The 14443-nt window shown below is 36.6% G+C and overlaps 1 protein-coding gene across 1 annotated transcript in view; it reads left to right on the forward strand.

Moving 5' to 3' along the window:
- Positions 1 to 14443, forward strand: part of Atrn (attractin) — a gene marked incomplete at its 5' end in the record, with an annotated part of 149165 nt that overhangs the window by 107677 nt on the left and 27045 nt on the right. Inside the window, 4 exons of the mRNA XM_015488038.1 lie at positions 1339 to 1391; positions 5557 to 5651; positions 8755 to 8833; positions 10494 to 10651. Of these exons, the coding sequence (XP_015343524.1) occupies positions 1339 to 1391; positions 5557 to 5651; positions 8755 to 8833; positions 10494 to 10651 (385 nt within the window). The remainder of the gene's footprint in view (positions 1 to 1338; positions 1392 to 5556; positions 5652 to 8754; positions 8834 to 10493; positions 10652 to 14443) is intronic.

The raw sequence follows: 14443 nt of genomic DNA on the forward strand, positions 1-14443 counted from the left end.
ATAAGGATGCGGCTTAACGTCAAACAGCATTGGGTTTCAGACCTGGCTGTGCTTCCATTGAGCAGGATCTTTTGAGACAGATCACAGAACCATGCCAAGACTCAGTTTCCCCATCTCCCAATAGGGGAAGTAGCAGTAATTGTTTTTAGTATCCTGGAGAGTTGCAACAAGAGAGATTTTCCCCAATTAACATATTCCTATCTGCTATAGTAGAAAACCTCATGAAACACGTAGCCAGGCTTATCCACTCTCTCAGGAAGAGACTTAAGAGAGATGTGTTTAGTGTGAAAATCTTGAGCTGATATGTGCAGATACATCATCATTGGCAAACTTCATTTTCCTTAAAGAATGTCACCAGTAACATGGATATTATTCAGCAAAGAATTGGTCTATGAACACTTCATAGATTATATTATAGTTTATATAAATGTACATGGTTGTCAATTTCATGCTTCCCCAAAGCCAATATGTTAAGAAAAGTCTAATCAAAGATTAAATTTAAATTTCAGATCTAGGTTCCTTTTCACAGAAAAATGTGAGAGCAAAATTAGTCACTGTTGCCCTCTATTGGGGGAAACAGCAAAGACATGATGTGGCATGCAGTGGAGGACTTTCAAGTGATTTCTAGAAGTTGTAGATAGAGACAAATGCCTGTCATCTCCCTGGATGAAAGGGCAGCGTCCCTGGCTCATTTGACCTGGGAAAAGTGTTTCCCACAGCTCTCCCTCCTTCCTGTGAACTTCATAGCCACTTTGCTTGCTAGTTGGCTTTGTGGAGAGGGAGATGGGTTTCGCTGAGTTTGTAAATGACATCTAAGGAGAAATTAATATTCATTTTAAGAGGAAATTATATTCTCTCCAGGCTAGCCAGTACTTGTTTAAGAGTGTTAGTTACTTTTTAAGTGATCCTTGGTATTTAGTTTTTTCTCATTTGGGTGTAAAGAACAGGGTCAGTTTACTGAGGGAGTACAGGAAAGAAATGAATATTTGAAAAATGTTTTGGTTGCATTTTTAGAAGAACATGAAGTTCACAGGAATGTGAAAATGTGCTTTTCATTATAATAAATAGGATCTAGGTTTATGACATTTGGATTTATCTCCTGTGCGTTGGCAAATGTTTATTCATTGTTTTTATATAGTGGTGGTGGAACGATGGGCAATCTGTATGAAAATTCAGGCACACTCCTCTTAATCCATCTGATATAAATAATGGTGAAGACTGTAATTATCAGGACTCAAAACTGGTTGTGGTCTATGTAAAAGGATCTACTTGATTTAAAATGAATGTAGATTCCATATTAAATAACAGAAAAAATAATTACATTTTTTTTCCTCCTAGATGTGAGGTAGAAAATCGATACCAGGGAAATCCTCTCAAAGGAACGTGTTATTGTAAGTATTTTTGTAATTCTTAATTTCTAAAAGGAGTAGTAGTTCTGTAAAACTCCATTATTTTCTACAACATGGTTTGAGAATGGTAAGCGCTACCACCATGCAATTGTTCCCTGACTTGGTGGGTTTGCCTATTTTAAGCTATTTTTAAGTGGCCACGTTTATGGTAATGTTTGTAGAAGATAGCAGAGGCCAATACAGAGTCATGCACCCCTGGATTTCCTTGTTTATGTTCTCGAAACCTTACTTCATTTGCAACCACCTGGTTGAGGATATCTAACATTTCATATCTGAGAATATCGATAATAAACAGAATTCTTAAAATATAGATGAAATTTCATCATTCTTTCTGGAGCTGATTTGTGTTAACTACTTCTTTAGGAACAAGTTTTTAAAATAAAACATCACATGATTATCTTAGAGTGAAATGTGAATCTGGCAAGGTGACCATTTATGGATAGATGGATTTTTTCCCCCTGTGGCAATCCACAATATCTGGTATACAATCTGGTATGCCAGATTGTGGATCCAGAAAAAGGAGTTAACGTATCTGCTCTGTTGGATCGAATAGCTCTAATGTCATAATTCTTAAAGAAAAAGTTAATTAATGAGACTTTATCCAAATTTCAGGCTTCTATTTAAACAAACACCATTCAAAACAAATCAAAATAGGCTAGAGAAAATATTTGCAAATCTGGCCTCACCAGACTGGAAAAGGGTTGGAATATTTTAATAATCATTTCAGATCATTGTGGATAGTATCCTTTGATATCATTGAAACTGCAGAACTATTCATTTTTTTAATATTTATTTTTTAGTTATAGGTAGATACAATATCTTTATTTTATTTGTTTTTTTATTTTTAAAAAATAAATGACAGTGGAATGCATTACAATTCTTATTATACAGCACAATTATTATATACAGCACAATTTTTCATATCTCTGGTTGTAATAAAGTATGTTGACACCAATTCGTGTCTTCATACATGTACTTTGAATAATGATGTCTATCGCATTTCACCATCCTTGCTAACCCCCTGCCCCTTTCCTTTCCCTCCCATTCCTCTACCCTATCTAGAATTCATCTATTCCTCCATTCTCCCCCTCCCTACCCCACTATGAATCAGCCTCCTTATATCAGAGAAAATGTTTGGCATTTGGTTTTACATACTGCTCAAGGGAACCATACACCAAGAAGACATAATAATCATAAATATATATGCCCCAAACAATGATGCAGCTATGTCCATCAAACAAATTCTTCTCAACTTCAAGAGTCAAATTGACCACAACACAATAATCTTGGGTGACTTTAACACACTTCTCTCCAAACAAAAGTTGAATAAAGAAACTATAGAACTCAATAATACAATCAATAACTTAGACTTAACTGACACCTACAGAATATTTCAACCTGCATCAACCAGATACACTTTCTTCTCAGTAGCACATGGATCCTTCTCTAAAATAGACCATATAATATGCCACAAAGCAACTCTTAGCAAATACAAAAAAGTAGAGATAGTACCATGCATCTTTATTTTATTTGTATGTGGTGCTGAGGATTGAACCCAGTGCCTCACGCATGCTAGGTGAGCACTCTACCTCTGAGTCACAACCCCAGCCCTCATTTCTTTTTTTTTTAATATTTATTTTTTTTAGTTGGACACAATATCTTTATTTTATTTATTTATTTTTATGTGTTGCTGAGGATTGAACCCAGAACCTTGCACATGCTAGGCGAGCGCTCTACCGCTGAGCCACAACCCCAGCCCCCTCATTTCTTTTTTTAAAAAAATATTTTTAAAATTGTGGATGGACACAATACCTTTATTTATTTATTTTATGTGGTGGAGAGGATTGAACCTGGTGCCTCACATGTACTAGGCAAGCGCTCTACCACTTAGCAACAACCCCAGACCTATAATCATTTCTTAAAGGTTGAAATTTGGAAGCAGAGACATATCACTGAAATTTTTGTGATCATACACATTAGAATCTATTTCTCATTGGAGAGAAGAAAAGCTAACACCATATTTCAGCAAGGGTGTTGAAGAATAGGAACCTTCATGTATTGCTTATTTAATGTTAAGTGGTATAGCCATTTTGGAAAGCCATTTGGCAGTTTCTGAAACAGTTAAAAAATAAACAACAACTCTCCATTTCCTCCTCCCCCCTGACACCAGTCACCACCTGTCCTTTTCTGTTCCTATGAATTTGACCTCTCTGGGTATCTTCTCTAAGTAGAAACATAGTATTTCTCTTTTTGGGGCTGACTTCTTATAGTTGATGTGAGGTCTTCATGGTTCATCTATGTTATAGTGTATGTAAGACTTCCTTTTCTTTTTATGGCTGAATAATATCTGATTGTACATTCCATATTTTGCTTATCTATTCCTTAGTGAGCATGGCTTGTTTCCATCTTTTGGCTATAGTGAGTAATGCTGCTATGAACATGGTAAACAAATATCCATGTGAGATCTTGCTTTCAGTCCTTTTGGGTGTGTATCCAGAAATGCAACTGCTAGATCATCTGTAATGCTGTGCTTAAATTTTTTTTTTTAGAGTATAACTTTGCTTTTATTCAAGCAAACTTGAATTCATATCTATTACCAACTTGGGGAAGTTTCTATCTTCCTTTGAAATTAAATTTTCTCATGTAATGCTAATACCTGCCCTATAGAATGAATAAGAAATTCAAAATTCTTATTAGAAAGTGTCATCTTATTGTCTATTCCAGTAAACCCAAAGAAAAGGCAGGGTTTCTTATTTTTAGCAATATTGAAACCATTTTGTTATGAAGTGTTCTTTGTTGTTTGTTTTTAATTTCATTGACTCTCATTTTTCTTTCTATGACCTAATACATTTGGATTTTTGTTTCTTCCCTGGCCAGATCACCAGTAATCTTCCAATGACACCATATTAAAGTCTGTTTACATACCACCTTCCTTGACCATTACCACTTATTAACTGAGGGCTTTAGAACCATTCTCTCAGTTTTCTTTTCCTCCCTTCACATCTTTTTTCTTTTTTTATATTTATTTTTTTAGTTGTAGTTGGACACAATACCTTTATTTTATTTATTTATTTTTTATGTGGTACTGAGAATCGAACCCAGGGCCTCGCACGTCTGGGTAAGCACTGTACCACTAAGCCACAATCCCAGCCCTCCTCCCTCAACATCTTATCATGCTTTTCAGAGAGATAGAGATAGAGAGAGACTGATTGAAGAATGAAGGAAGAATTCTAGGATTTGGGTTATCTTGAAATCCCACAGAAATTACATGGTTAAATCTATGGATATAGAGCTAAAAATAGAAGTCAAGGCTGGCACTGTGTTTAATTTTTTTTTTTAGGAATCCCTGCACTTTTTTCTACAGAAACTGCACTGTTTTTTACTCTCATCAGCAATGCATGAGCATTCCAGTTTCACTCCCCAGTACTTGTCATTTTCTGGGTTTTTTTCTTTGTTTTTGTTTTTGGGTTTTTTTTTTTTGTTGTTGTTGTTGTTGTTTTGTTTTCATAGCAGCCATCCTAATGGGATGAGATGTAATCTCATTTTGGTTTTGATTTGCATTTTCCCAATGATCAGTGTTATTCAGTATCTTTTCATCTGCTTATTGGCCATTTGTGTATCTTCTTTGGAGAAATGTCTGTTCAAGTTCTTTGCCCATTATTAAATAAAGTTTCAGTTGTTAAAATTTTTAAAATTACATTACCAGTTTGGGGCATTAAACTCTTTTTGAACTATATCACATTAGTCTCTGAGTGCTTTCTTCTCTTTTGCAACAAAATACCCAGGGCACATATTCCTTGCCCAGACCTGGAAGCAACTATTTTCCATGGAGTTTTAGTTTCTTTCACACCATTAACTTATGTCTTTGTATCCATAAGCAAAATTTAGCACATACAAATGTTCAGTTACATTTGTGAGTGAGTTAGGCTAAAGCCAAATCTCATCTAGGGTCATTATATAAAGAGGGTTTGATGGATAACTCAAATAAAATGATGCTGCCGAAGGACTTGGTTTTCTTTGAAAAACCTGGATATGGGTAAGTCAGAGTTTGGCTATTGAGTTTTTCAGAACAGCAATCTGTGTCTTGAGCAAATTGTTCTTTTTTGCTCTATTTTAATTTTAAATGTGCATTTCTTTCTCTCCATAGATACTCTTCTCATTGACTATCAGTTCACTTTTAGCCTCTCCCAGGAAGATGATCGCTATTACACAGCCATCAATTTTGTAGCTACTCCTGATGAAGTAAGATTTTTAAAAGTTGACTCATTTATTTTGAATTTGTTAGGATTTTTTTTCTTGGTCATCCTGTCTAAAAGTACTGCTTTAACAGTAGTTTCAGAGTAGAGTACAGTATATAGCATGTTTAGAAGTGCAGGAAAAAAAAATTTAGAGTTGACATTTTATCTCCTTTCCATCCAGAAAGTAAGAGCAGTAGTGTTATAAGATTTACCAGAACCTGATACACAGACTGACATTCACACCACATATACTTAGTATTTCTGCTCATCACAGCCCCAGACAGAAGAGACTGCAAAGGGAGTGCCATCATTAGGGAGCAGATGGCAGAGCCCAGACTTACTCACAGAAGGGACTGGGGCTTAAAAATCAGTCGTAAAAAATTGCTGACTTGGATGGTGGCCCACACCTGTAATCTAAGCTTCTTGTGAGGCTAGACCAGAGGATCACAAGTCCAAGGGCAGCCTCAGAAACTTGGTGATACCCTGTGTGAAAATAAAAAATAAAATAAAAGGCTGGGGCTGTAGCTCAGCAGTAGAAAAGTACTGGGTCCAAAACAGGAAAATAAAATCCCGATTGAAATCCGTTAACACCATGGTACAAGAATAAGCAGACAGCACAGGGGGTGCTAGGTGTTACTTCTGTTTCTAGAAGGAATTCTAAGCCTCATTGGGAGGTAAAACAGAAAAAAGTTTAGTTGGTCCAATAAGAAGTTGGCCGGAAAGTAATTCACATGGTTTAAAACAACTATTTGAAATGTGCATTTATATCTACTCTCATTAATTATAAAGTCTATCCTGCCCAAAGACATTACCTATTGATAGAATAGAAAGGAGCCAACACAGCATGACATTTAAAAGCAAACCTTCTAGAACATGAAGATGCATCTGTACAATTTCTTTCTTCATCTTTTCATGCTAGGACTTGAACCCAGGGCCACTTCCTACTAAGCATGAGCTTTTACCACTGAACTGTGGTATTGTTAATGAACTCTCTAAAGTCCATACCCATTCTAATACTTTGGAAAAATTTTATTAAACTTGATCTTAAGTTATTTAGGTCATTCCTTGGAAGTTTCTTCTCACTGACATACCTAAAGCCATTTGCCATCACAAATCCTGCCACAATAAATGTGACAAGTAACACATGGAAAACAATGTGACTGTAAACAAATGTGTATTCCTTTTTTTTTTTTTTAACATGTTATCACTAATAACTAATTTCAAAAACAAAAAGGCAGAACAAAGTCCATAGTATGGTATATTTACTATTAAGTGAAAGTAAGATTTGTTTTAAATATTCCATTTCAATGATAAAATTAAGATGAGTGAATGACTGTTGGTCAAGATGGTGTATGCCTGTTGTTCCAGCTACTCAGGAGGCTGACGCAGGAGAATATTGTGTTCCAGGCCATCCTGGGCAATGTAGCAAGGCCCCATCTCAAAATATGAAAACAATGTCTGGGGTTGTAGCTCAGGGGAAGAGCACTTGGGTTCGAGTCTCACACCATATATAAATAAATAAAGATCCATTGACAACTAAAAAAAATTATAAAAATATGAAAAGAAGAACAGTGAATGGCCTTTAAGTAAAAGTAATAGATGACTACAAATGAAGACATTTTGGAAAAACTGTGTAGGTGTGTCATTTAAGTAACTGTATTATCTGGAATTTTTAAAAAACATTTTAGGACAAAGTTACAGCAAAACTGGTACACATGAAATTTATTATTGCCTAATATTTATAAGCAAGTGGTAGAAATGCTCATAGCCTTTTACGATACAATTGATGATGTAAATTTGATTTTTAAAAAATAAATATGGAAGAATATTCGTAATACTTCTAAATAAATAAAGTGGAAAGAGACCTTGACAGTCAAAGTTTGTCAAACCAAATCTCTTTGCATTTCCCTATTTATGTTATATCAGAATATTTAATAGAAATATCCAAATGTATATGTTCTCTCTTTTACAAAAACACAAGGGTTTTGAGTTTTTTTGATCCTTATCATGGAAAGAAACAATTGATGCCAGCAACAGGAGGTGAGGTTTTCCCAATAAGTGAAAAAGTAACTACTTTGTGAGAGAAACCTCTTATTTGGAGATCACATTTTAAAAATTATTATATGCATATATTTCCATTGTTCTAGTTTTGTGTTATAATAAATATTAAGACAACATCATCCTTAATTTTCCAACCCGTTTTAGTATCTTTTAAAATTAAGAATGTATAAAATGTAAGATATAACATCTAATGAGATTGCAGAAAGAATTCACCCTGACTGAGAAGTTTACTAGTCAAGTTTCAGTGAAAACTAAAAATTAGTATTAGAATTTATGTAGCACAGCAAGCATTGTCTTCTTCCATCTGGATCAACATTCCTCATAGATAAGTTTTTCAGTATTTAAAACTAAGAATCAAAATGAATTAGGCTGCCCCTTGAAATGCTGAATCTGTTAAGGGGTAAAGATGTTTGTCAGAGTTAAGAAAGCTTACTCATTCATATTTGTCTTGAAATAATATTTTTAGTAAAAGAAAAATGTTATAATATCATGAATGAATATAATTAAATGATTGTTTAGTATGCTTCAGTTTTATACTAATTTTTAAGACCATTTCCATATAGGAGAAATTTTGTACTGTATTATAATTTATGAATTTAGACATGGGTTAAGTTATAAATAAATAAATACATTGAAACTGAGGCACTGGGTCATGTATTTCCTAGTAAGTGGGAGCTCCAGATATTTGGAAACAGCTGTCCAGAGGATCCTGAGGAGTCTTGCTCCTCTGACATAGGTCAGAAGGTATAAATTATTGTTCTCTACATATGAGAACATGTTTTAGAACATATTTTAAAACTCCCTTCTAAAAATGAACTTTTTCATGCAGTTAGGCATCTGAAAGAAGCATTGAATGCTGTGTTCTTTTCTGGGAGGGAAATGAAATTTTATATGGGGTATGTTGCTTATATTGAGGAAAATTGCTTAGGAATTTTTATAACTCTTCTATAAGCACAAATTTCTCTTGAAACATTGTAAAATATTCTGTAGTTGAGAAAGTCAAGAATAGTAGAATTATATATCTATTTATTTATACCTCTCATCAGCAAAACAGGGATCTGGACATGTTCATCAATGCCTCCAAAAACTTCAACCTCAATATCACCTGGGCTGCCAGCTTCTCAGGTAAAGACACATCTAGCAAACACACTGTGAGTGGAGTTTGTGGGTAGAGAACTGTAACATAGGAGTTGGGAAAAGAGGCTCTGGAGACAGACAGATGGATTTTTTTTTAAAACCCAGTTTTGGCATATACTATTCATGAGACCTTGAGCAAGTGTCCAAATCCCTCTCTGGATTGTTCATCAGTAAAGTGAGCATAGCAACATTTACCTCCTAGAACAATGTAGATTAAATGAAGTGAGAGCTGCCATCACCTACCATGGCTCAGGCTCAGTAGTGGCTTGCCCCCCCCCTCCCCCCCGCCCACTCACACCCTTGCAGTGGTCACTGCTCTGCCACTGTCCTCAACATCCAGATCCATGACTCAGAGGGGAAAAATATCAGTGATTCAGTTTCAAGAAATGGAAATGTTTAAATAAAATGAGATTTTAATAGGTACAGAGAACCATACATTGGGAATTAAACCAAACTCTGAAAGCATAGCTGTTGCTATCTGGTTTGCCTTAACTATGATTTACTAAAGACTTGATGACCCTGATGTAGTGGTTAGGACACATTACCACTGCATAACATGATAACTTGACAAATAGAGCTGAGTTCAATTCTGCCTATTATTTACTTGCACTGTGCTGTTGAAAGTAGCTTTCTGAGCCACTTTCCTTGTGTAGGAAATGGGACAGTAAAAACACCTTGCCATGTAGAGTATTGCAGGAATTACATGAGATGATAAAGGAAGTACTCAATGTAATGCTTGAACATGGGCAGTTGTCACAGAATGGTAGCTCAGTTTTGTCAACGTCTCTGCTGTTACAATACTCTTGTTTTTGACCACACAAAAACTAATCAGACTGGTATAATATAATATAGGAATATAATCTTTGCTGTCATTTGGGGGTTTATTAGGGCTTAAAAGATTTTCAGTGACCATCTCAATGAAAACATGACAGGCGGGGCTGTAGTCCCACAGTTTAACTCAACATGGAAAAGAGTGCATTTTGTGAGTCTTTATTCACACTTGAGTTCCTGGCTGAGGGAGAATCTGGAATGAGGAAAAACCATCTGGGAACAAATGAGTTACAGGAGGATGGGGGACTTAACTATACTGGTAACTGGTAGCAGAAGGCATCACCTTGAGCATCTAATTCCTTGTGGAGACTTGAGGCCACTGCTGGTTAGAAAATGAGGATTGAACCAGTCTTCCTGGTACATATGCCTGGAACGTTGCCACATAGATGTTAAAGGGAAATGCAAAGGAATTGAGGCATTGTTGCAGATTGAGTGATAGCATGTGTTAATAGGACTCTGCTAGTGTCTGTAATTTCACAGTTTCAGGGTTGGTAGGTGGTAGGGGGTTCCTGGTCAAAACCATTCTGATTTGGGGCACAGGATTATGAATCAGCCTGCCCAGCCTCAAATCCCACCTACACTCCTTGCTGGCCAATCAGCCTGAGGCAAATTACTTATTTTCTTGGAACTTTGGTTTCTTAATCTTTAAATACGGATAATGAGATTGTTTTCAGGATTAAGGGAGATAGAATCTATAAAAGTTATTCCTATGACTTTATGATTATTCAGTAAATACTATTATTATTATCAAGAGCAAATTCTATCCCCCACCTCTTGCCAAAAAAGTCCCTAATTTTCATTATTTTCTCCTTAATAGCTGGAACCCAGGCTGGAGAAGAGATGCCTGTTGTTTCAAAAACCAACATTAAGGAGTACAAAGACAGTTTCTCTAATGAAAAGTTTGATTTTCGAAACCACCCAAATATCACTTTCTTTGTTTATGTCAGTAATTTCACCTGGCCCATCAAAATTCAGGTAAGATATGCTTTTTGGTTTCAGGTATGCAATGATGGTGAAATCTCTTCAGTGGAGACTAGATTCAGTAATGTGGAACTTGTGATAAACAAAATGGACAGTGTTGCTTTGCGTTTGTAAGAACTATAGCTAAGGAGTGCCTTGGACATCATGTATCCCTTGTGAGGGACATTTAAAGGCCCTTTGGAAGCAAGTTGGCACATAGCACATTTGGTGATTACACATGTATTCATTTTTTCATTAATCACTTCCATGAAAGAGCCTGGGGCCAAAGAGCTTCAGTTCTGGAATGAATGATGTGAGTGTAAAGGAAGCAGACACACCTCTAACCAATAAGAGCCAGAGTGGGGGAAGTGATGTTGGAAAAGTTTCCCAAACTGTAATTAGGGTTTAAAGCAGGAGGGGTGGTTGTAGAAGGCAGGGGGTAGTGGGGTGTGAGAGCACAGGCCTTGCAGTGGGACAGATGTGGATTTGACTTGTGGCTCCTGTGCAGATTGTAGGGCCTCCCCAAGTCTCGAGTTTTTTGTGGATATGACCAAAAGGGTAGTGCTAAGTGTCTGTGTTGCTGTCCGTGGCCTCATCCACAGGGCCCTTCCTCCTGTCCAACACTCATGGCCCCATTTGAACTTTCCATGATCATGTTCCCCAAGTCCTGGCCTCAGTACTCCCTGCTCTTGCCTCCTTCATTTTGGGGTCAATGTGGAGGTCAGGGATGGGTTGACTTGGAAGGAACAGTTTGCCTTTAGCCCTGGAAGCATGGTTGCTGGACAGGGGCTGGGGCTTTATCAGTGTTGGAAGCAGGTGGTGCAGTTGCCTGGGATGGGTTTGGAGCTACTTGTGGTGGTTGTATCTTCATGCCTTAGGGCTGTGACTGAAGGACAGTTCATCTTTTCCTTTCTGGCATGTGGAGGATGGGAACGCTGTTGTGTTTTTGCTCACCACCCTCTCTGTTGCTTACCACCCTCCTGTCCGGTGGTCTGTACATGTGCCCATCTCTGATCTGCTTCTCCCTTGGCTCCTGCACACTCTCTGCTTCTCTCCTCAGCCAGTCTTTTTGTAAGCAAGGGCCGCAATCCCTATTTCTGTTTCTCATCTCTATTCGTTTGTCATCCCCCAGCAGTCTGGCTTCTTCCCTGTCACACGGCATCCCAGTGACTGAATTCTTTAGGCTCCTTTTCTTTCTCATTGTTCTGACTTGAGTCACTTTCCTTCTTGCCTCCCTGTTCCTTTCTTTCCCTTTTTCTTGGGCCAGCCTCTTTAGGGAGTCCTCTTCTTTAAACACTGATCCTCTTCTTTCTTTGCTGCACCCAGCTTCCCTGGGTAATTCTATCCCACTTTAAGACTTGTGCCATGTCTGTGCTGGGGATTCTCAGTGCCATCTGCAGCCCAGCTATAGGTGGACTGCACAGCAGGATCCTTGGGTGCTGCTAGACATCTCAACTGGGATATTTACAAGTTCCCTGCACTGGACACTTAATTGCTCTCATGCTCTTAGCTGCAACTTGTCGCTCTTTCTTTCTAAGTGAACAAAACTGCCAGTCACCCTGTTGCAGGAGTTAGGGCCTGGAAATCATTTACATTCCTGACATAAGCCCAATTGGGCATGAAATATAGTTTCCTTACTTTACACATCACTGGGTTCAGTTTGCTAATATCTTGGTTAGAATTTTGCATCAATTTCATGAGTAAGAATGTCCTTGTTACAGTTTTGATGTCAAGGTTAAATTAATGTTTAATAATTATAACCTGAGGAGTTTTCTTTTTTCCTCAGCTCTGGAAGAGAAGCCAGATTAGGATTACCTGAATATTCACTTCTTGAGATCATTTGATTCTAGCATTTTATTTGAGGAGTTTTTTTTTTTTCTTTTTGATATTGAATCACTTCCTTTACTTTTTGATACTCCAATTGAACCAAAGGGTACTTAACCCATGAGTTATACTTCCAGCCCTTTTTACTTTTTATTTTGAGATATGTCAGTAAATTGCCAAAGCTTACCTCGAATTTTCAAGTAAATCAACTTCTGTAGGATGTTCTGAATGTCCTCTTTCTACTTGAATTACATTTGGTATTTTTCTGTAGAAATTAATTTATTTCATGTGTTTTCAAATGCATTGAAATAAACCTATTAACACTGTCCTCTTATGTAATCTTTGCAACATCTATGCTTACATAACCCTTTTTGTATACCAGTGTTTATAATAGCATTATTCCCAATAGCCAAAAGATGAAACTATCTAAATGTCCATCAACAAATAAATTGATTCACAAAGTGTGGTATGTGTATATATGTACAATTAATTATTATTTAGACTTGAGAAGGGGAAGGGGCTAGGAGTGTAGCTCAGTAGTAGAACAAGTGCTTAGCCTTACATAGGCTATGGGTTCAATCCTCAGCGTCCCTAAGAAAAAAGAAAAGGTAATGAAATTCCGATACATACTATAACCTGGGTGAACCACAAAAACATTATGGCAAGTGTAATAAGACAGTCACAAAGGACAAATGTTGTGTGACTCCACTCTCATGAGGTACCTGGAGTACAAAAATCAGTACAGACATGCAGTAGATAAGAAGTTATCATTGGCTGGTGGAAAAGGGCAATTGTAAGTTACCTTTTCAAGATAATTAAAATTTCTTTTTGGGGTGATGAAAGATTTGAAAGTAGGTTATAGTTTTTTTTTAACAAAATTATTAATGTAATTATTGCTACTGAATCGTGCACTTAAAAATGTCTAAAAATGCCTCATGTAGTTCCAGCCATTCTAGAGGCTGAGGAAGGAGAGTCTGTCTGGGAAAGAGTGAGACCTTCTCTTTAAAAAAAAGAAAATTTTTTTAAACCACAAAATGTTTTTGGAGATCTGAACCTCCATATCATAAAAGTATGTGAAAAGACAAAAGTTCTAGAATGGCTCTAACAGTTTTGAAAAGGAGGAATAAAATGTGAGGATCATTGTACTTCATGTTAAGGCTTACTGTTTGGGTATAGTAACCAAGATATTGTGGCTGCTTTTAGACAGTCAGTCCAATCAGTGGCACAGGCTGATCTATAGAACCCAGATATAGAAGCATATAAACCTGTTTATCTGATTTTTAGTAAGGATGCGAAGGCAAATGCATGGAGGAAGGAAAGCCTTTCAACAGATAGGGCTGGTGCATTTGGACAACCATAGGCAAAGAAACAAACTTCAACATAAACCCCACATTTTATACAAAAGTTAGCTCAATGTAGATCAAAGATTTAAAGGTAAAACATAAAACCATAAAATAGTTAGAAAAAAATGTACAAGACAGTCTTTTCCTTCTAGAGCTTGGCAAAAAGTTTTTAGATTTGATCCCCCAAATATGATCCATAACATGAAAAATGAATATATTGGATATAAAAGCCAAATTTTTTGGTTTTGTCAAAAATCTTGTTAGGAAAATGGGAGGGAAAAAAAAGCTATATACTGGGAGAAAATATTTGCAAATCATGTATCTGAAAAAGTAAGCCAAGTGCAGTGATGCACATTTGTAATCCCAGGTACTTGGGAGATTCAAATATGAGGATCACAAGTTCAAGGCTAACCTTGGTAACTTAGTGCATAAATAAAAAGGTTTGGGGACATAGCTTAGTGATAGAGCACCCTGTACCTAATCCCAAGAATCTGAAAATATAAAAACCAGCAAAGAAATAGTTCAATTAGAAAATGGAGAAACCAGGGGTTGGGGCATGGCTCGGTGTAGAGCATTTACTTAGCATGTGCCAGGTCTTGGATTTGAACTACAGCACCAAAAAAAAAAAAAAAAAAAAAAC

This window comes from Marmota marmota, unplaced genomic scaffold (genome assembly GCF_001458135.2).
Source record: "Marmota marmota marmota unplaced genomic scaffold, marMar, whole genome shotgun sequence".
NCBI lineage: Eukaryota > Metazoa > Chordata > Mammalia > Rodentia > Sciuridae > Marmota > Marmota marmota.